Raw genomic sequence first — 23662 nt, 5'->3', positions numbered from 1 at the left:
AACATCTTATACAATAAAAATATTTAAAATAACTCATTTGCCTTTTGTTCATTCAGCAGATCTGTAATGGTCTGTGACATTTCATCCAAACTTTGTGCTGCTTTTACCAAATTATGTAGGGCAAGTACATGCTGGTGTAGAGGTTCAAAGTCACAAAGTAAGGGAACCCTGAAAAAGAATGCAAACAAACTGGAGTTTTAGTTTCTTATAAGAACTGTGAACAGATTATATCAATCTTTTAAAAACAATACAACAGCATGACTAGTCCTTTTTAAGCAAGGATAGGGCAAGCTGGAAGAAGCTTATGTCCCCCAAAACCCAGTATGGCCAAGTCAGGGAAGCCAGAAAACAAATAACTTTCACAATTTTAGAATCAACTTAGTTAAAAAATACTATGGCCATTACCTGAGGAACGGCTGTACTTCTGAAGGACAAAATGATTGAAGAAACTGTAAATCTTTTAATGATATGTCTGGAAGTTCACAGTCAAATTTTCGAGGCTTCTGAGTCTGAAAAAGGGAAAAGTCTTTACCAATGTAAAGGATGAATTTACATATAATGGCTATTTTGTTACAATTAAACCTAACCTAAGAAACAAAAGGCAGCTTTGTGAACCTTCAACAGTCTGGTGATAAAATACGTCTTTTTACCCTTTTGTCCTTGCAGCACTTTATAGAAATTCTAGTATCAACACTAAATGGTGCCATGTGTTGCACTATGCATATGCCTCTCCTAAACTTCCCTTTGACCCACAGAATGATCACAAAAGGTCTCTCTACAGTAAACTCTGTTGCTGTACCTTAGGAAGATTTCTGTGCTCTTCTCATTAAAAAAAAAATACTATGGGTCAATTTTTAACTCTAAACATAAAGTATTAATTGTAAAGTCCTACTGGTTCTTAGCTTATAATACTGGCAAGAGTAGCATCTTCTAAAAATAACTCCAATTATCTTAATCACTGGTCAAGAAGATTTAAATATGTCAGGATAATCTTCATAAAACAGGTTCATAGAAAATAAGTATGTATGTGAATTCCAATTATGCTATTTGTGAACATTCTTAAGTAATATTGTCCTGCAGAAACATGTTTAAAACTGAGTTCCTAATATTGGGGAGGGGCAAATAGCATTTCCCAAATTTCTTTGATCATGAAAAATGCCTGGCTTAAAAAATGAATAGATCCAGCCAACTGGTCTAGAATATCAAATGATATTCTCATGTTTAATTTTAATAAAGATTTATTGAAGACTCAAGTAATTCTGACTCAAATAATAAGTGATGTGAAGACACAGGGATGAAAAGGCAACAGACAACAGAGAAGACTACATAAAAATGAAAGAAAAAACAACTAACAAACTGCATTCTCATTGATCTTGACAGCCAAATGTGTGCTATTGGGGTATGAAGTAGCAGCACACATACACTGGCAGTAACCAACAGCCCTCTAATAGAATGTCAGAGCCATTAACAAGAAAGAGGCCACACCTGGTACTGGAAACCTAGCTAACTACTCAACGCTAGTGAAATCATGATTGTAGGAGAACAATTAATTTCCTAATCCAGCATATCCTTAACAACAATCTATAGATATTTGTCCTTATACCCAAAGATAAAATACATTTCTTCACTGTTCACCTCTGTGCAACAGAGACAACTACAGAAAACCACAACCAATCAATATGAAGGGTTGTGGAGGACAGCAGCAAAGGGTATATCTAAAAACAATCCAGCACCAAAGGCTCAAGGACAATTGTAAAGAAGGGGTGTTAAGACTGTAATAGTGAGAGGAGATTACAGAATTTGCCTTCTAGTAACACCAGAAGCTACACCCACAATCCACCCAAACATGAGCTAAACACACCAACCTACATGGGGACAAACCCACAAGGCTTCAACCCTACACAAAGAACTATAGGGAACTGAGGAAAACAGGGAACAGGATAGGTCCTTCCCCAAGTATGAGCCCACTAATCAATTGTCCAGTGCCAAATTGTGAACTCTGAAAATACACATGCAAATAGCATTATACAGACTCATCAGGTTTTATTTAGGAATATATATTCCTAATATATATACATTCCTAATATATGTGTGTGTGCAAACACACACACATATATGCATACAGTAACAATTGAAGAAAGAGGCCATCATCTTGAAGGACAGAGGGAGAGGTATATAGAAAATTTTGTGAGGAAAGGGGAGGGAGAAACACTATAATTAAAATAAAATCTCAAAAATTAACAAAAATTAACACACATTAAAGCTTATACCAAGTAACCCTTAAAGCCAAAACCATTTTGTGCTGATTTAATCCTATCACAATTTATTCTATTTCTGATAAATGTTTCTAACCCTGAAAATAGATGTTTGATAATATTCAAATTTAGACATGGTTAGAAAATAAATACATACACAAAATGAGGGGGGCCAGGAGTCCAGTCCCTTAAACAGGCGGTTTCTTAAAAAGGATTTCCCTGTATGAAGAATTAGGAACATGGTTATTTTAGAAATTATTTATGAGGCAAAAAATAAAAAGATGAATATATTAATACTTACTAAATAATTTCCCAAAGGATTCCCTTTTTGACTTTTCAGCTTCATATAATTGCTTCCCATCTTTGACTAAAGCACCAGCCCACTTAGAAGAGGAAAGTTTATGTTAATAACATGTGCCAATTATTAATGTTCATACATAAATAAACAATTGGAATCGCTTACCTCTCTGTAGTGTTTAATGAACATTTTTCTCCTTACAACCTCAACAACAGCTAGGCAATACATCTGAGGAACTGTGCTAAGAGCCTCAACAATTTTGACTCTTTCTAACAACTCTATTACAAGGCGGAGCAGAGCTTGCAGTTTTTCTCCATCTTGATCCGCATGAAGCATCACAAAACAACACCACCTACAGAATAAGATTCATTGTTTTCAACAGTCCCAACATTTGCTGAAAATCATCTTGTAGGTAAGCTGTGAGGATCAAGACTCTAAATTCTAATCCCAGGGTTACTGAATCTGCATGTCAATGAAACCATATGGAAAAATTACGAATTACTGAGAGATAAAAGCATAAACTCTTAAAGAGCCTAAATTAAATATGACAGAATCTCTTACTTCAGTCTGACATGTAGATTGTTTGCTAGCTCTTGTTTGGCAGTGGTACACTTCTGTTTAATATCCAACAATTTTCTGTGGTTTTGTAACATAATCATTAGCTGATTTGCATGACTCAGGCACAGATCAGGTAATACAGATGCATCCTTCAAGTTTTCAGCTCTCATCTGATTAGCTAAAAATCCCTTTGAGGAAAAAAAGTTTTAAGAATATTTAATTGTTAGATAAATGACATAATAACATAATTAAGAGAAAAACAGACAATGGGACACTTTCCATTTTGATCACTAAAATCCTTATCTCACACTAAAGGAGAAACAAAAAGCAGGTTTTTAGTCCAGGGACTAAAAACCAACTTACAACAATCTATATCTTGAAATCTGCATTAAACTGATCCAAATGCAAGCCCAAAGCAAACAAATACAGAGAAACACAAAATTAAAGCTAACTTAGACTTTTCTTTCGTTTTTCTAACTAAAGTACAAGCACATGAAATATCAACATCACAAGGAATGAAAATGCAACAACCAATAGAAGCCACAGTACTCTGAAACAGAGGTAGGAAGGAGACATCCTGGGCTACAATGGAAAATTCCAGTCCATGAATTAAGAAGGGTGGGAGGGAAAGGAAAGAAGGAAGGAGTGGAGGAGGTATAACAGCTTGAGATGAAATTCAGCTATTTAGCTCTGGGGACAGGAAAACAAGTGGTCATAAATATAAAGGATTAGTCAATTTTCCAAGATTTCTTATTTTTCTTCTATTTCTTGTCCTGTTTGTTTTTTGAGGGAGACAAGGTACATAATTAGTACAACTCCCTTTATCATATTGTTTTAATACATTAAAAATAATCTTTTTCACTCCAGCTACTGAAAGTACTTTCATGGTTTCTATTTCAGTTTTTATCCATAGTACCTGAACTCACTTTATTTTATCAAACCCAATCATTAAGAGTATGCATTGGTTGTGTGTGATGGCAGTCACCTGTAATCACAAAACCAAAAAGGAGGCAGAGGCATGTTAAGCTGTGTAACAGAGTGAGACCTGTCTCAAATGGGAATAACATAGAACATGTCTGCCCCCCTCTCCCATTACATGGTATATCGTTATAAATCTGAATTGTCCCCACAATCTCACATTTGGACATCCCTTGGTGTTGTTGTGAGAAGGTATGGAACCCTTGGGATATAAGACTTGGTTGAAAAATGGATCACTGAGGTATGGGCCTTTGGCTACAGCTCTAGCTCAGCCCAGTCTGTTCCATTCTTTGCTTCTGGATCCTATTTTCTTAACCTGCTACGAGTTATGTTGTACCTACTACTACCACTACCGCAGACTGTACCCTTCTGAAACCAAACAAAATAAACCTTTTTTCCCTTAAGTTAACTTTTGTTAGTTATATAGTCTCAGTGACAGGCAAATCTAATGAATACATATGTAATTAATAATGCATCACCAACAGTGAAGGGAAAAGTGAATAGGTGTGCACACTAAATAGACACTGCACTTAAAATATACAAAAACAGTTACACACAATACCTGAGCAAGCTCTTTCTGTTCATTTACCAGCCGGCCACAGCTAGCAATCATCTGGTCCAGGGCATACAGCCGATCTTCAAGCCCTTTAATGGCTTTCATATTCTGATTATCAAGTTTGGCAATAGTTTGATGGCATTCTAAGATAAATGGTTGAATAATCTTTGGGTCAAGCTAAATGAAAAAGGAAACATAAATGAATAAAATCTTCTGGAAATAATTTCAACTATATGTCACACTAATTGGATACAGAGTCAGATACAAAAGTAATGGAAAATGACACAGAAAAGCAATGCACTGCAAATCAAGTTATACTTCTAAAGAAAGGTTTGTAGGGCTCACCTGATCCTAAACAATACAAAATCAAGTGCAAAATTCCAGGAAATCACAAATCTCAATCAATGGCATAATTTAATCAGTTTTCAATATCCCTAAGAAAGTGTTATTTTTCGAGGTCATCAAAGTCATATAAAGTAGAGTTAACAACAAACCCATTTTTGGGTAGCAACTCTTATCAACTCAATTTTTCTCAAAAGCATTTCCAGGCACCTCGGCATATGCTTGCAATTCAGAGCTTAGGAAGCAAGGCAGAATACCAAAAGTTTGGCTTGCACAAGCATTTCAGCAAGACCCCATCTTTAAAAAGGCAAGATTTTTCTCCCCAAGTGGGACAGAAAACATAATCTCTACTTCAAGGAAATGGCTTGATCAATATGCATTCTAAGTCTTTAATCCTGCCTGTTATCTGACTTTAATTCAACAATGTGTTTGAATGGTTGACTATTTCCTAGTAATAAATGTCTAGTCACAAATATCAAATAACCTTGTTTCATTGAAGGGTCTTGGGACTTTGGCATAGTAGACCACTGTAGATTATGGCTATGGTTGATAACTTAAGACACAGCAAGCATATAAGAAATCCTAAGCCGGGCGTTGTTGGCGCACGCCTTTAATCCCAGGAGGCTGAGGCAGGCGGATCTCTGTGAGTTCAAGGCCAGCCTGGTCTTCAGAGCGAGTGCCAGGATAGGGTCCAAAGCTACACAGAGAAAACCTGTCTCGAAAAACAACAACAACAACAAAAAAAAAAAAAAAAAAAAAAATCCTAGTCACTGGCCAGCAGTATTGTACCTAATATATAAGTCTCTGTGTGTTATCTTGGCCACCCACGTGGCAGGTGGAACTATGGTGGCTGGCGGAAAGACTGTTGTTACAGACCACATCTGCTTATCTCCTCAGGTTTTACTGGTTCCTTCACAAATTTCTTTTCAGACTCTAATTGCTCCAATTACAATCATAGTTTTAGCATTAGGCACTCCATCCATCCATCCATCCATCCATCCATCCATCCATCCATCCATCCAGGCAGGGACTCACTCAGGAACTCAAACTACATTGCCCAAGCTAGTTTCAAATTTTCAGTGTTAGAGTTATAGGTGGGAGCCACTGCCAATAGCTGTGAAAGAACGTTTTATTACTTCATCATTACTGCTATTGTAGTATACTGAAAACGGAACGTGGGGCCTTTACCTCTAAGCAAAAGGACATGCCATAGCATGCACATGGGGTCAGAAGACAGTTTCCGAGAATTAGTTCTCTCCTTTCAGCATAAGGTTTTCAGGCCTTTACCATATTGCCAGATCCAAAGCTCAACTTTTATTGCAGGAAAACTAGCACAGCTTTTCAAGCCTCAGACATGATTCTCAAGGCCAGCTAATAATATGAAGGTATCAGCCAAGCTACTTTTTCATCTGTGTGTGTGTGTGTGTGTGTGTGTGTGTGTGTGTGTGTGTGTGAGAGAGAGAGAGAGAGAGAGAGGGAGAGAGAAGAGAGAGAGAGAGAGAGAGAGAGAGAGAGAGAGAGAGGGAGAGAGGGAGAGAGAGAAATATCTCAAAAGCCATGACATACAAAAGGAGGACAAAAGACAACAACTGGGGGAATCAATCCTCTCTCTCTCTACCATCTGGGACACAGACATCATGTTCAAGTTATCCTTTATCCACTAAACCATCTTATTGACCAAAGTCTTGGTGACTGCCCTTCTGATAGGTAAAGAAGATATTTGGCTAGTCTCTTTAAAGGGGTCTAGAGAGGGGGTGAAACAGGAAGACAATTCAAGTGAACAATGGTCAGAAAGAGAAAAATAATGGATTTATCTTGAGTTACTTTAACATAATTTCAAAAATCCTTTCTGCAATAAAATTTTACTTGCTTAATAATTTATGGAATACTTTATTCCATTTTCCCAGATGATAAAAGACATAATTTCCAGATGGGTTTTGGCTAATATTAATCATATTAATAATTATTTGTTCAGGTTTCTATCATCAGCATTTAGTGCTAGATTAATTTTACTCATGAGATCTCTGACATATACATGACTAATATACAACAGTTGTCTTAAATAAGTTGTAAAACCAATTTTCTAATTGTCTCTATTTCTAACTATATAACCTTTAAACAAACTGCCCTTTGTACAACAAGCAAAATATTCAATAGTTTTACTCTCAGCCAGCCAGGGCTACATAATGAGACCTTGTCTTATTAATAAAAATAGACAAATCAATAAATAAAGTAAAATAGTAAGTTGTTTGAAAGAAATAATAGAAACACACTGGGAAGTTTAAATTGAGCAAAGTATACATGTTAACCCATTTATTAACCAGGATCATAAATCTTCTTAATTTATAAAACAGAAGTCTACAAAAAATGAATCAACATTCATAGAATATTATGCATAAATTAAATTTTGTTTGGGTTGCAAACAAAATGACTACCAAAACTATCATCTGTCAGTCTATACTCATGTAAAGCTAGGGATTCAAATTGCTAATTAACTTATAAATACTGGCAGGTGGTAGTGCACGCCTTTAATCCCAGCACTTGGGAGGCAGAGGCGGGATGGATCTCTGTAAATTTGATGCCAGTCTGGTCTACAAAGTGAGTTCTAGGACAGCCAGGAGACAGAGGAGAAAGAAAACATGGAAATGGGCTATCTACACAGCCAGTCATGGAGTAAGAGTGGAAGTAAGAAATTGAAGTTAAAAAAAAAAGGAGAAAGACCAGAAACAAAAGGTAGCTGGGATAATTTAAATTAGAAAAGCTGGCAATAAACAAGTCAAGCTAAGGCTGGGCATTCATAACCAAGAATAAGCTCCCCAAAAGACTAAAGAGCCAAAACAACCCTGTCTCAAAAAACAAGAAAAAAAAAGAAACAAAAATACAAGACACTTAAATCCACAAGTATCCAGGCTGGAGTTTGAGTGATTTCAAACACTAAATTCAGAAAAACTCATTTCCAGAGGTAAGTATCTGAAACTCATAATAGGAAATATACATTATGAATAACAATAGAAATGGGATTAATCTATGAAATTGAGGACTTCAAACAGAAACATAAAAGCATCTAATCTGGGCATCTTTTATTCATTATGTTGCTGGAAAACAAAACTACAGCTATGAAATAAGTACTCACTAAATGAGAGACAAAAACTGGTATGTCTCATGGTGGATCTAGTTGCAAGACCTATACTCTCAGCTACTCAAAAGGTTGATGCTGGAGGATTGCAAAAAAGTCTAACTTGGACTACACAGTGAGTTCAAAGTCAGCCTGGGAAAGTTAATGAGACTCTGTCTTACAGGGGATACAACACAGTGGTAGAGTGCTTCCCTAGCAAGCATCCAGTTTTATGGAAAATTATTCTGGATTCTAATATTTTATAGCAGTCTTTTTTGAACCTTCAGCCCCAAAAATCACAACACAGAGACTTACTAGTAATTATGAAAATTCGGCCTTAGCCGAATTTTGTTTCTAACTAGCTCTTATAACTTAAATTAACCCATTTCTACATGGCTCGTGGCTTTTACCACTTTTCCTGTGTGTCCTGCTGCCTCTCCCGTCTCTTCTGGCATCTGCCCTGCACCTAGATTCATCTCCTCTTCCCCTTTCTCTGACTGGATGTCCTGCCTATACCTCTTCCTGCCTAGCTATTAGCCGTTCAGCTCTTTATTAAACCAATCAGAAGGCACCTTGGCAAATACACATCTTTACAGTGTATGAAATGATTATTCCACAACAAATTCTAATTATGAAAAATGACACCAATTATTATGTCCACTTATATGGCTGATTACCCAGTCAAATAGAAATTTAATCTACTAATTATTAATTTAAAATTTAAACAGAAACATTAGTCTAGCTTTCATTCATTTTTGATAATAATCTTTGCTGGGCAAAGGCCTAACTGAATGAAACATCTACCTATTAGATGTTATCAAGGACAAAGATTGTAGAGGTATTCACTTTACTTATAACTTAAGGTAGACAGTGCTGTTCCAAGCATCCTAGACCAGATTTTTTTTTTTTTAAAAGAATGATGGAATCAAGGACCAAATCTGTTTTCTAACTAAGTACCCCTTTTAAGAACTTTTGTATTCTGTTAACTGAAATCTTCCAGTTTTTTGTATTTTGTATTTAGTATTTTGTGTCAATAAAACAATTTCCTTTCTGATGCCAATATTTTATATAAACTCACAGAGCAGATTTTATAGAGAGATTTATCCCAGGTTTGCTTCTAGAATTTGAACTAAAAGCACAATGTCTTACCAATGAATTTTTAAGGAGATGGCAGTTAAAATTTCTCATGTAGGGAAGTGCTCACTGGGAAAAGACAACTTCCTTCCTTTCTTTTCTTTTTTTTCTTTCTTTCTTAAATTTACTGCTTGTTGCTAGCAGGACAATATCCTTAAAGTCCAGTCTCAGGTGTATCATGTAGGAAGGGTTTTGTTTGTTTTTCAAGACAGTAGCCCCTGGTTGTCTGCAAACTCATTCTGTAGTCTAGGATGGCTTTGAACTCAGAGATATGCTTGCCTCTGCCATGGTTTGTGCCACCACTGCCCCAAAAGACAACTTTCTAGATAATGGAAATGTTCAACACTATATTTTAGTTGGTAGTGATTCATCCTTGAACCATTCAAAATTTATGTAAGCCCTTCTCACTGCATTTATATTCTCAAATACTTCATAATCAATTCAAAAGCATGGTTATAAGTAATCTGATCCAATATCCAAGTTCCAATCCAAGGTATTCTGTTTCAACTATAAACTTGAGAGCCCACCCCGACACACACACACATTACTTACCCTGCTCATAGAATCAAAGCACTTCCTGACCAAAGATTCCACGTCATTAGGTCTATCTTGAACATTTATCCAGTCTAACAAGGAAACATTAAAAAAAGGCAGATCACTGTCTTTAGCATCTACTGAAGCTTCTTCTTCCTGGACAGTACTTTGACAAGATTCCCTAAGTTCTTTGCCACGTTCAGCATCGGTGGGATCTGGAGCTACATGCTCCACTGACTTGTGAAATGAGGTTAACAAGGATGTGTTAGTTGTTCTAGGCATATCAGGAGAGAGCACCAGTTCAGTGGGTCTTTTCATCTCAGCTTTCTCTGAGCCTTCATGTTCATTTAAAGAATCCATTCTTCCCAAACATTCCCTGTAACTATGTCTGGTTAGGCACTCCAACAGTGGAATCTTGGCCATCACTGAAACCGCAGTTCCTAAACTTAATATACAAAACATGAGTCAGTAAAGCAAGTGTGTTCTAGTATCACCCAATGTAATCACAGTATACTTCAAAATACCAACCTTACCACTGCTCTTTTATTAGTCAGCTAAAGGTACAGTTTAGTAGAGAGGTTGACCATTAATGTTAAAATATCAATTTATAGCAAAGCTAGAAAAATTATACTAAACAGGTAGACACTGACTTCTTAATCAAGCCCTTTTCAAATAAAACTTTATATGACCAGCAGTCCCTCAGACTGTGACACTTACATTCACCACATCAGGAAAATGAATGAGAGATAAGCTGCTTATGGGGAAATATGAAATCTCATATTTCATAGGGTTGTATTATATATAAAAAGACTACTTAAAATAAATTGATGTGGTTAGCAGGACTCCCTCCAAAATAGGTACTTGGAAAGGTTATTGTAACAAATAATTTAAAACGATCCTTCTAATACTTGTTATTCATTCTCTTCCCTATCAATATTTCTTTCAATGTCAACAAGAGCCAAAACTTGCCCATAACCAGTCAATCTGCAATACTGAGGAAAAAGCAGGGAGTGAAGGAGTCTTGTGATTGGGACACAACTGAGTGTTACTCTCACAACTGATGAGAGTAAAAATGCTCAAACCCAGGAAAGAGCTTAGATTAAGTCTCCAGCATCACTTAAAAAAATGCAAAGATTTAAGGAAGGGAAGGAAAGTAAGAGAACATGCAATCACCTCTAATGCAAATTCAAAAACAAACAAACAAACAAACAAACAAACAGAACACAAAATTTAGAAAGTACATATATGAGCATGCATCCATAATAGTTATTCTAAGGCCGAATTAATGCTCATTTGCATATTAACTATAGATTTGGTTTCCTTCCAAAGCCCAATAGTACTTGATGCCTAATATGTAAAGAACTTAACACTAGAGTGGCAACATTTTTAAAATAACTTAAAAATTTACGTGTCTGATGGCTTTTTATTTATCTGAGATGTGGGTTTTGGTCTTTTTTTCCTCTACTTTACATTTTCTCTATGGGGCAAATATAGAAACAGATTCTTAGTTTTATAAATTATTCCAAGCCTTTTATAGAATTAAATCACTTGAGAAAAAAAAAGTATGTGGGAATCAAAATATGCATTTTAAAACACAATTTAGAGCTGGGCAAGGTAGAACATGCCTTTAATCCCAGCACTTGGGAGACAGAGGCAGGCAGATCTCTTGTGACATCAGAGAGTGAATTCAAGAACAGACAAGGTAACACAGAGAGACCATGTCTTAAAACAAAACAAAACAAAACAAAACAGCATCCAACCAAAAAGCCACAACTTCACTAAAGCATGGCTCTAAGAATGGGCCAGTGAGGTGGCTGAGTGGGTAACAGGATCGGCCTGAATCCCACAGTGAAGGAGAGAACCAACATGTGACTTCTACATAAGCACTATGGAACACACATACCTATACTCACACAAAATAATAATAATCATAATAAAAATGCTTAAGAAGACTCTAAAATTAATCATTATTTAAATACACACATGACCTCCAAGGAACAAACATCCAGTGACTAAAAAACAATGGATAAATTTCAAGGGTATTTTTAAAATCCAATTAATGATAAACATACTGAGTAAGTTTTAACTTGATGTCTTCTATGGATTGCAGATAATCTGAATAAATACTTTCAAACTTGAAAAGAAGCTTCTGGTATGAATTTGAACAGTCCTCCAGATTAGCCATGATTGCAGCCCAGCCTTGGTGTTGAAGATGTTCATCATGGACAAGCCCTTCACAGAAAGAGCAAAGCTTCTTGGCAACTTCATACATTTCCTGTTTGAAAATGAAAAATAAAAGAAAGCAATGGTTTATGTGTTCAAGTTTGCACACACACACACCCAACACACATTTTTGCCAAACATAAAGACTGAAAATGCACTATCAAAGTTTAGACTAATATAAACACATATTGAAATTGTAAGGTAGGAGTCCTCAAAATAAAATATTAGTGTGTGTGTGTGTGTGTGTGTGTGTGTGTGTGTGTGTGTGTGTGTGTGTGTGTGTGTGTGCGCACATGGGCTCACACATGCACATGTACATGCTGTGGTATATATGTATGTAGTATATGTGCAAGAGTTATGAGCATGGAAGCCTAAAGAGGATATTGGGTGTCCTATCACTTCTATTTTATTCCTTTGAAACCAAGTTTGAGTCTGGAGCTACCAGCTGGCTACCAGCAAGCCCTAGTGACACTTCTGCCTACTGACGCTCAATTACTGGGATTAGCACATGCCACTATTCCCAGCTTTTTATATAGATATTGGGGACTCTTCATGGTTGCCCAACAAGTGTTCTTACCAATTGAACATTCTCAGCACTAGAGTCAAATAATTTTTTAAGAACAGATGGCTGGAATTCAGTTACAAAGAATGAAGTACCAAGTGCAAACTGATCAAACACAATGTAAGAGATTTCTGAATAAGAGAAGTCCCCTGTCACAAAAGATTCTGGACCTGTAGAAAATAAGTAACATTACTCTGTCTTAACCACTTAACAAAAAATGACACAGTGAGGACTTTCAGAAGCTCAGGCCACTTACGAAGGGCCAAAGAAAATACTGATGTAAATTACGAATAAAAAAATTCCAAAGGCTGGAAAAGAATAGAAAATGTAAAATAAAACTAGTTATCAACAGTCTAGAGGAGAAAGAAAAGAGAGGGCCAAAAGTCTAAAGACTCACGAAATGCTAACAAAAAAGGAATCAGATTTTACTGTGGGCCAAACATGTTGTTGCATGCCTGTAATACAAACATTAGGTGGCATGTGGTCTAAGTATGAAGAACACAGAGATAATTAGACAAACACAGACGGTATGTGTGAGGGAGAGGTGACAAAAAGGGAGCAAGCAAGCAGTTAATACTATAAAACAAACAGCACTTTATATAAAATATGTACATTAGCATGTCAGTAGGAGTGTGCAAGAGGATTCTCCCCCAAAAAAACAAACAAACAATACAGGTTACCATTGCTCTTGGTTGTCCATCAGAATTTGTGGTAGGACCCTAGGATCTACTGCTGAAAACAGCACACACATTCATCACAGGAAAGGAAGAAAAGCTGGTACTGATCAAAACCTTCTTCCCTGTTGGCTAGCTCTCACATTCGTGGAAGCTGCTATTTAAGCAACTGGTGTGTGTGGGGGGGGGGGGTGTAGAGTGGGCAGTCATCAATATTCTTACCTAGCTGTAAACTACTTGAATTGCAATGAGGACTGGGTAAGAATGTTGAAGATATGTCCATAGGTGCAAAAACGTTATTGGGATAATGAACTACTTTCTGATTTAAGGCCTATTGCACAGAAGGAAACATATGTATACCTGGTATTGTAAATCTGGCCAATAATTCAGTTGAAAGCTCACAGGATATAGAGGTGACCTTGGTATTATTGTGTAAAATGCAAAATTGTCAGTGGACCAACAGGCTTAGGAATTGCCCATGACATTTGTTCACCCTTAGTTGAGTCAATATATATGTGTGTGTGTGTGTGTGTGTGTGTGTGTGTGTGTGTGTGTGTGTGTGTGTGTGTGTGCATGTGTGCATGTGTGCCTGTGTATATACGTATGTGTGCATATGTGTGAGTATAAAACAAAAATTAGAAACCAGGAAGTACAAAAAGCACAAAATAAGGATATTCAGAAAAGTAACTATAGGCACAGGAAAGAAAAATTTATCTCAGTTCTACAAGTAAGAAAATAGCTGACCAATTGCCTTTGACAAAGATAAGTTATTTAAGCAGCTAAAGTATCTAAAATTATCTTTAATAAAACCTTAAAAGCAATTGAAAATTTCCTCCTCTACCTAAAAGTACTAGTGCCCTAAAGAACCACGCAATTTCCAAACGACCTATTAAAAAAACAAGAATAAATAGCACAGACCGGCATTTTGATTCACTTGAATCTCAGTAACAATGTTCCTTACTCTGATTTCAACTATTACATTTGTAACATTTTTCTCATCTACAATAAAGAAATCATCTCTCCTCACACACAACATTATTCTCAATGCCTGATAATAATCTGCTGTATCTTTTCCTTGTATAATATCTTTTTCATGCTTTTGTTGATTTACATTTTATCACCTTTCCCTCTAATCAGTTAAAATATGTTAAATATTTAATATTACATTTACTTAGGAGACCAAAGGTTTTGCAAGATGATGATGCCACCATCAAGTAGGCCTGACCTCAGGCGGATTCAAGCACTATCAAAGTCTTTTATCATGACGATGACAACAGCAACAGAATGGACTCAGCAATCCTGGATGAAGTCATCCCTTTCTAGCAGTAAATCACAGAATGCTTATGCACAAGAAAAACATCTTTTAAAGTCCATGATTAATGAATAGACAAATTATCAAAACGTTAACCCACTCCAAGAAAATCAAATAAAAAGCCTGCTGCCCACTTATTAGGCTGAACAGCAGCTTCATCAGCACTCCATCCTTCTGCCTCCAGTTTGCCACTGACTCTAATGTCTGAATTCTTTTCATGCTTCCTTGCCACAAGAACCTTCTGTCCATCCTAAGTTTTACTGAGCAAACCTTGCTAGACATTTTGCTTCTACAAATACACTGTGAACTGTGCTACTTTTCATGTTCTGAAACACATTTTTTTCTTATCTAAAAGTAAAACACCCCACAACTTCTTTACACCTTACATACAATGACATATAATTAAGTAAGAGAAAACAAGGCAAGGTGCATGCCTGTATTTCCAGGACATCAAAAGCTAAGCTGAGAGGATTGACAGATTGAGAGTAGCAGGAGTTACACAGAGACCCTATCTAAAAACAAAAATACTGTAACAAAACAGGGAAATCAAATAATTAGCAACAACATATGGGGATGGAAAGTATGGTAAGTCATATGGATGGGAAAGGATTGTGGTTCCTTTTCCGACAACTAGAAATAAAGAAAAATAACTGTTTTACTAGAGTTACCTGAGCTCTATTATCTAATCAACAAAAGAATGTTCAAAAGTAATTATCTGACTATCCCCATTTGGGGGAGATGCTGGGCAAGTCATTCTTATGACATTCTTCTCACACTAGTAACACAGAGGACTAAACATTTAAAATTAGCTATATTAACTACAAAATATGAATAAGTAATTTTTAAAGATAACTTTTTGCTAATTTAAATTGTGTGTGTGTGTGCACGACAGAGGGGTAGAGGTGCCTGTTAAAGTGAGAGGTGTCAGATAGCCCAGAGTTGAACTTCAGGCAGTTGTGAGCCACCTGACATGGTTCCAAACTCAGGTGGAAAGGCAATACATGCTCTTAAATATTGCACCACCTAATTTTAACCCCAACCCTGCACTTCAGTAGAAGAGGTGGTTTAAAAAAGCCTATTTTAAGAAGAGGCCTCTGTGAAACAACTATCAGAAAAACACTCATTGCCAAGCAGCTGAGTTAATCCAGGAAATATATGGTAGAAAAGCTACTGGCTTCTATAATTTTTACACATGTGTATGTGCACACAGGTGTGCATGCACACAGGCACACGCGCACAGACTAAAACAGAACAAAAAAAAATGTAAAGAGAGAAAAAAAAGTTGGGTATTTCTCATATTACCTATGTAATTTTGACTTCTCTGCTAGACAGACTTTTAATTAAAAGAATTGCTTAGATCTTACCACTGCAAGTTGTGTCCTTGAAGCAACAGTGTGAAAAACTGCAGGCATCATAAGGGACTCCTCAACTTTTATTTCCATATCATTTTCTGTTGAAAAGGTAGTTTTGGGAATAGCAGGTGCACGGTCACATAGGATCATTTCTTTATTAAAAAGAAAAATTGGATTTGTGTCCTGTATTTTAAAAAATGGAAAAATGACAGAAATGATGTTATACACGATGATCTTGCACACTGCCCTTAATACAAGAACAGAGTCCCTGCTCCCCATCTGATGAAGGCAGAATGTGAAGTTTAGTGACACCCACCGTTCCGGCGCTGTAGGTACACACTCTCCGATCTGCAGCCATGCATTCTCCTCCATTGACCACCAGCACTTGGTGCTGAATAGCAATCTTGTATTTGCTTTGAATGGCATGCTTAAGGTCAGCCACACTTAGAAAAACAAAATCCAGTTATTTACGTATGTCTAATGCCTTTATAAAAGCAGCACTTCAGAAAACAACACATACCATAATACAGTATTGAATTTCATTTCTACGTTTTTTTTTCTCAAAAAAAAAAAATAAGTAAAAGTAATAAAAGTTTACTATTTCTGCCGGGTGGTGGTGGTGCACACCTTAAATCCCAGCACTTGGGAGGCAGAGGCAGCCGGTGGATCTCTGTGAGTTCGAGGCCAGCCTGGTCTACAGAGTGAGTTCCAGGACAGCCTCCAAAGCTACACAGAGAAACCCTGTCTTGAAAAACCTTTTTAAAAAAAAGGGGGGGGGGAGGAGAGGGAGAAGGGATTGACATGTGAAATTATAATTTGTAAAAATTAAATAAAAAATTTTAAAAAAGTCTACTGTTTCTAAAATTAGATGCCACAATCAACTGGCTGTCAGTGAATTAAATGCCTATTCTGTGGCATCTAAAATTAAGTCCATAATATACAGCAGTACATACAATTACTTTTCTGGGTTTTTGCATAAAAGTGAAAGGTATAAACTGACATATATGTGGCATCTCAGAACCCAGAATTTGTGTTTCACAATACATTATAGAAAATACATTAAGTATAAACCATGGGAAGACTCCTTCCTTTAAAAAACAAAATCATAATCCATAGACACATGCTATAATCAGTTATGCCAGAAGGAAGAGCAAGTTCAAGACCAGCCTGGCCTTAAATAATGACAACAGTCATCCCATTAGAAGTAAAACTGAATCAATGAAAATGAATGTATTTAAAACATATATTAGGGCAGAGGAGATAGCTCTGTGGGTAAAGTGTAAAGTGCTGTGCCCATTGCACAAGAAAAAGGAAACTGAGGATAAATCCCCAGCTCTCATATAAAAGCAGGCAGTAAGTGATGGTCCATGTCTGTAACCCCAACACTAGATAGGGAGGAGGCAGGCACATCACTGGGATGCATTGGCTAGTCAGCCTAGCTAAATCAGAAAGCTCCAGGGGGGAAGAAAACTTAGAGGCTGAAAGAGCAAGCCATCAGTCATCTATATCTACCTTCCATACACATGTGCACATACACGTGTACACAAATGAACATATATACAAGCATACACCATGTATGAAATAAAATAAAAATCATAAAATAACAACTCAGTGGCATTTGTGTGTGTGTATGTATTTGGTGTATGTGTAGGTATGTTCACCTGTGCCTGCATGTGGACATGAGAGGTTGATGCTGGGTATTGTCCTCCATTGCTTTCCACCATATATTTTAAGACAGGGCTTCCCACTGAGCCTAAAGTTTACTGTTTTGGCTAGACTCAGTGGACAGCACGCCCTAGAAATTCATCTGTCTCTGCATGCTGTCTCTTTCCCCCCACAAAGCTGGGTTACAGGCACATACTACATCAAGTCTTTTACATTGGCATTGAGAATTAAAACTCAGGTCTTCATGCTTGCGCCGCAAAAACTTCCTTAACCCTTAAGCTAACTCTTCAGCTTCCTTAGTGCCATTTTAAAAGAGCTTTTTAAAGCACATATTATACATATGCGTTTCATTGTGACATTTCTACAGATTTTACTTTCCTCCACTTATCTCCCTTTCATTCTCATTAGTCTCCTTTCTCTCTCCAGCTGCTTCCTACTGTCACGCTGACATTTTATTTAAAAAGTTTAATTAGATTTACTTCAAGAATATGGGTGAGGTGTTATGTGTAGGAATATGAGACAACTTACCAGTGGGTCCACTACTAAAGAAATTGTGTTTCTGCCTCCAGTACTCACTAACTGACTAAGGATCCCTAGGAAGAGGCAGAACTATGTGAGGCTCCAACCCCCACCCCACCCCCAACCATAGTGCCATTAAAACAAATACACAAAAAACCCTTTATGGTTTGTGTATATATGCTTTTCCCACATATCTGTCTGTGCAACACCTGTGTGTCTCTTGTCCACAGAGGTCAGAAGTCACCAGATACCCTGGAACTAGAGTACATGTGGCTGTGAGTCACCATGTCATTTCTTCAAACAGAACTTAGTTCCTCTGCAAGAGCAACAGTGCTCTTAAGTGCTGAGCCATCTCTCCAGTACACTTACTGTTTTTAAAATAAATGTTACTCAAGCTATTGGTAATAAACTCAGTAAGAGATTAGCTTATTCTGTAATGCTATAAAGTAAGTAGCCTTGAAAATGATGGTTACTACTTGTTTCTTCTTCCCATAAGACCTCAAATTAATTTTACCTTGCCTTGAGAGCTAACTTTTGCATTTTATAAGCTTAGGAGAGAGAATATTCAGTCAAATAGTTGACATCTTGGTCAAAGCAGAAAATGATTAGAAATGAGCTGCATTAATTTGGATATTATTTATTCTTTCCTTAATAAGCCAAACAACCACTGACTTTATTCACACAGAATAAAAATAGCAAATGGACAAGATGGCTCAGTGGGTAAAGACATTTACCCTTAACCCTAATGACCTGAATTCAATCCCCAGAACTTAGATGGTAAAGAAAAACAATTTGCATAAATTGCCCTCTGGTTTCCACAAACAGAGGCCAGGAGAGGCCACTGGAAGCCCTAGAACTAGAGATACAGATAGCTGTGAGCTGCCATGTAAGGGCTGAAACTGAAACTGTGCTCTTTCAAGAGCAACAAGTGCTCTGAGTCACTAAGCCAACTCTCTAGCTCCAAGTTGTTTTAGAAGTATTTTTTTTTTAATGTGTGTATGTATGCGCACATGGGTGTGGATACATATGCACAGGTAGTTGCAACTTCATGTTATCCTCAGAAGATGATATAACTCCTTGGAGTCAGCATCTCTCATTGACTTCAATTTCACCAAATTAGGCTAGACTTTCTAGACAGTGAGTCCCCAGAGATCCTTCCAAACTGTGATTACAACCACATACTGTGACAACTGTCATTCCTATGTGGGCTCTGGGTATTCAACTCAGATTGTGCTTGCAAGGCAGGTGTTCTTATTGACCGTACCATCCTCCATCACAGCAGGATGTTTTCTTAAAATAAGGTAATTTTTTACAGAAATTAAAGATGGAAAACCAGAGTATAAGTGAAATACAACTCACGTTTGCACAGTTAGCTCAGTATCAAAAGTCAGAGTGGTCCCAGTGTTAACCAGAAACACATATAACTTCATGATGATCTTTCTGGAATCCGTGAGCTGTACCTCACACGCTGATGCAGTTCCTAAAGGGAAAAACAAAGGGAGTAATTCAAGAATAAATTCAAATAAATTCACCATGATAGAACAGTCTTACAATACAACAACAACAACAACAACAAAAGTAGGTTGATTTTAAGACAAGTGAATTGTACAATGCAGCCAACTCATTTTTTTAATGATACTAGTGAAAAGCGGAACGGTTCTACAGACAATTGGCTTGTTTGCAGGAAGAAAAAGGCTCACAGCTAGAAAAACAAATGTGCATAATTTTTCTTGCTTTCTATATTCAGAATTTAAAAATTTGGGAACCTGGAGGTGTAGTTCAACAGAATAATTGATTTATATGCAAAAGGTTGTAGATTTAATCCCCCATTGAGGATTAAAACAACATAAAACATATATGTGTGGGGGGTATATACTTATAATTCCAGAAATAAGGCAGGAAGATGATTTTGAGTTCAAAGCCTGCCTGGGTTACATATTAATTAAGTTCCAGGCCAGACAAGGAAGCAGTGGTTCTGATCCCAAAACAAATAAAAACTTAACCCACAAAGACACTGCTGCTCCTCCTTCCTATTTCAGGGTGTAAGTAGACTATAATTAGCCATTATTAGGCTAGGAAGAAGAAAATCAACAGGTAAAAATACTTGCTACTTAAGCAAAAGGATCTGAGTTCAAATCCCAAGCACCCAGAACAGTAGGGGAAGTCATGGGCAAGCTGATAATCCCAGCATCGTGAAAGGAAGAGGCAGGAAGCTCACTGGGTCTTGTAAGCCACCAATCCAGCTCCATGGTTTAGGGTTAGATCTTGTCTCAAGGGAATAAGGTAGAAAGAAGAATGATAGAGCAGGACAAGAGACATGTGCCTCTGGTCTCCATGTCTGGATAAGGGATCAAACATTGTATGCACATACATTCAGAGACAGTTAACAGCTATTACTTTCAAGTTAAAAGAAATCATCCCCTTCCCAATTCTTTCCACTTGGTTGCTACTTAAAGTGTATTGTATCTCCATGATGAGATACTCCACAAAAACTACTCCACAAAAACCTTTGCTCAACCCCCCCTTTCATCCTCAAAAGCCAGCATCCAGGTGCTGGACAGATAGACAGCTTAAGATGGTTAAGAGCATTTGATGCTCTTTGTAGGACTTGGGTTCAATTCCCAGCACTCAAATGGTAGGTCACAACTGTCTGCAATTCTAGTTCCACAATATCTAATGCTCTCTTTTAGCCCTTGAAGGCATCAGGCATTCATACAAGGAAAATAAAAATAAACATATTCTTGAAAACAGAACAAGATGGGTCTTAAAAAGAGAATATTTAAAACAATTCTGCCATTAACTTGTTTAATTTAATTATGAAGGTTTCATGATCAATAAAATACAATGTCTGAACTTTAAGACCTTTGGGGTTTTTTGGTTTGTTTTCCACAAGTAGGAGGTAGAAATCCTACAGACAAATGAAAGGGATGAAATGAACTTCTCAGCCTAGTTATGTTTATATTCTTCCCTTATGAGTCATAAAATACAATTTTCAGGTAAGAAAAGACAAATTTGCTGTCAGTGGATCAAAACTGCAGTTCTGAAGGTATGTACATGACTTACCACAGATACTGTGAAGAGTATTACTGCTTTCTTAAAAGATTACAAGTGGCTTATATGTGCTTGCTTGATATTGGCAAATGAGTGGCACTACTGGTGAACCTCAGAGAACTGGAAAAGACAAATTTCAGTCATTATAGAGAAATAGTTCAATGTCAAAACAACATACAATTAAGCATTCTCTTTTCCTTTAAAACTGCCATCTACGACATATTAAAATTAAGCCTTTCATCTTACAGCTGACTTCCTTATACAGACAGCCACACTTAAAAAAAAAATTCTGACAATTCTCAAAGAAATGAATTTTGATACTACATGATTCTGAATAGACCTTTTACAGTTGTGTACCCTATAAGATACAAGCCCTAGATATAATTTTATGTTGCTTCAAATAAACGTATTTGCAGTAACTTTTTACTCATCAATAGATAATTAATACAGTATAACCATATCAGAGGGATGTTATAAGAATAGGAAAGTAAAAAGTTAATTTAAGAGCACAGTGTGAGGCAGGTAATAATGCAGGTCTCCAACGTCTAGGTCGAAATATCAGGCCTCCTTCCAGTTAGGGTTTCTCTGTATTGTTGGAGGCTGTCCTGGAACTTGCTCTGTAGACCAGGCTAGTCACGAACTCACAGAGATCTGCCTGACTCTGCCTCTGCCTCCCGAGTGTTGGGATTAAAGGCATGTGCCACTAATGCCCAGCAAAACTACTCTCTGCTTTTAGTTTTTTATTTCTCTTTGCTTACTGAATCTGCATTTACCTAGTCTATGATATGCTATCCAGCGCTTCTAACAGACAAATATTAGCACATCTACCCATTAATTCTAACAGTTAAATATTTATAGATTATCTACTCCTATTTACTGTAGTGGCTCTAAGATCCAAGATGGACTTCCTAATGCTACAGAATCTTGTATACAACAGAGTCTCATCTGTCTCTTATTTCTTCATCTCTAGCACACCATCTTCCACTGCCTTCAAAGACACTGGTCTATATATGCAGCACGGCTATAGTAGTATAGACTGCAATCAACACTCAGGACACAGAGCAGGAGAACTGCAAGTTACAGGGCAGCCTACAGCACACAGGGCCAAAGACAAAAGAGAAAGGACCCTTGCTGTAAATGCTAAGGGAATACAGGTTCTCCTGCTAAGTAAACCTTGTCACAGTCAGTTGATAGCACATCCTAAGGAAGCCTATACACTTCCATGGTTTTTAAAAACAGGCTATCAGGATATAGTTCACACTGCCCTCAAACTCTATCCTTCTGTCTTGAATTTCCAATTTGGGGATTATAGGCAGTCTTTAACATGTCCAGTTTTTTATGTGTTTACATACATACTTGCATTTGCTCTTTGGCAAAAGATCCTATAAAGAAGATCATATTGCTGGGCGTTGGTGGTGCACGCCTTTAATCCCAGCACTCGGGAGGCAGAGGCAGGTGGATCTCTGTGAGTTCGAGGCCACCCTGGACTCCAGAGCGAGTGCCAGGATAGGCTCCAAAGCTACACAGAGAAGCCCTTCTCGAAAAAACAGAAGAAGAAGAAGAAGAAGAAGAAGAAGAAGAAGAAGAAGAAGAAGAAGAAGAAGAAGAAGAAGAAGAAGAAGAAGAAGAAGATATTTTATGGTAAGAAAACTAAGGAGTTAGTGCCATAAGTTAATGAGTGCTGACTCAAAAGGTACATAATCCAAGGCTTCCATTTTTTGCCTTCAATAATTATGGTAACTGTTAAAAGACAGCAAACTCAATCTTCACCCTTCTAGACCTAAATACAGCATTGGTCAAAGTCTTTGAATTGCTCAAGTTGCTAAGTCTCATCTCTGAGCCTTTGGGAGGGAAGTTTTCCCTGGTTAGAATTCTCCCAGTCCCATTCTATTTTGATCACTTTCCTCCTGCCGTATCTTCACATATACCCATTTTCTTTGATAGACAATCACATGAAATTGATCACTTCATTAGTTATGCTATATATTCTATATACATTACAATGTTTCTCATATATTTTTCACCTTTATTAAAAAGGGAGCTTTTCTTTCTTTGTTTTTTTTAAAGGGGAGCTTTTCAAAGCAAAGACTTGAACTTGGCTTGGCCCAACATAAAACATGGAACATTACATGTTGCAGACATAGCAAAGCTGGAAGGACTGAGCCATCTAAGTCTCAGAAGAGACTCTGAGCTTGTAGACGGTTGAGACTGACAAAGAATATAGGGGGTGGGGGGCAGGGTGTTTGAAGTTGGATTAAAGACATTTTGCTTTATGATACAGCCATGAGCATATGGGTTGTCTAAAAACCTATTTGAACGCTTGGTGCCTGTTTCGTGGTACTGTTTGGGGAAGGTTATAGAACTTTTAGGCAGTGGAGCCTTGCTAGAGGAAGTCCATTACTGGAGAAGGACTTTGAGAATATGATGTGGCCCCACTTGCAGGTTGCTCTTGTAGATATAACCTCAGTTTTTTGTGCTCCCATGACTCACGATCATTATGGAATCTTAGCCCTCTGGAATTACAAACCAAAATA

At 37.1% G+C, this 23662-nt stretch overlaps 1 protein-coding gene across 3 annotated transcripts in view; it reads right to left on the bottom strand.

Annotated features, from left to right (window-relative positions):
• The window catches only part of Rb1cc1 (RB1 inducible coiled-coil 1), a 67464-nt gene that overhangs the window by 24451 nt on the left and 19351 nt on the right, over window positions 1-23662 (bottom strand). For all 3 annotated transcript variants that reach the window (XM_035440034.1, XM_035440035.1, XM_027398940.2), the window contains exons 2-14: window positions 21141-21248; window positions 19437-19557; window positions 16210-16336; window positions 15906-16076; window positions 11843-12045; window positions 9789-10215; window positions 4652-4822; window positions 3115-3299; window positions 2719-2905; window positions 2557-2638; window positions 2413-2474; window positions 406-509; window positions 42-168 (exon numbers count right to left, since the gene is read on the bottom strand). In XM_035440034.1, coding sequence (XP_035295925.1) covers window positions 42-168; window positions 406-509; window positions 2413-2474; window positions 2557-2638; window positions 2719-2905; window positions 3115-3299; window positions 4652-4822; window positions 9789-10215; window positions 11843-12045; window positions 15906-16076; window positions 16210-16336; window positions 19437-19507 — 1917 coding nt within the window. In that variant the 5' untranslated portion in view covers window positions 19508-19557; window positions 21141-21248. The remainder of the gene's footprint in view (window positions 1-41; window positions 169-405; window positions 510-2412; window positions 2475-2556; window positions 2639-2718; window positions 2906-3114; window positions 3300-4651; window positions 4823-9788; window positions 10216-11842; window positions 12046-15905; window positions 16077-16209; window positions 16337-19436; window positions 19558-21140; window positions 21249-23662) is intronic.

This window comes from Cricetulus griseus, chromosome 2, assembly GCF_003668045.3.
Source record: "Cricetulus griseus strain 17A/GY chromosome 2, alternate assembly CriGri-PICRH-1.0, whole genome shotgun sequence".
NCBI classification, from domain to species: Eukaryota; Metazoa; Chordata; class Mammalia; order Rodentia; family Cricetidae; genus Cricetulus; species Cricetulus griseus.
Note: the sequence above shows the minus strand (reverse complement) of the source record. Positions and strands in the feature narration are given on the sequence as shown.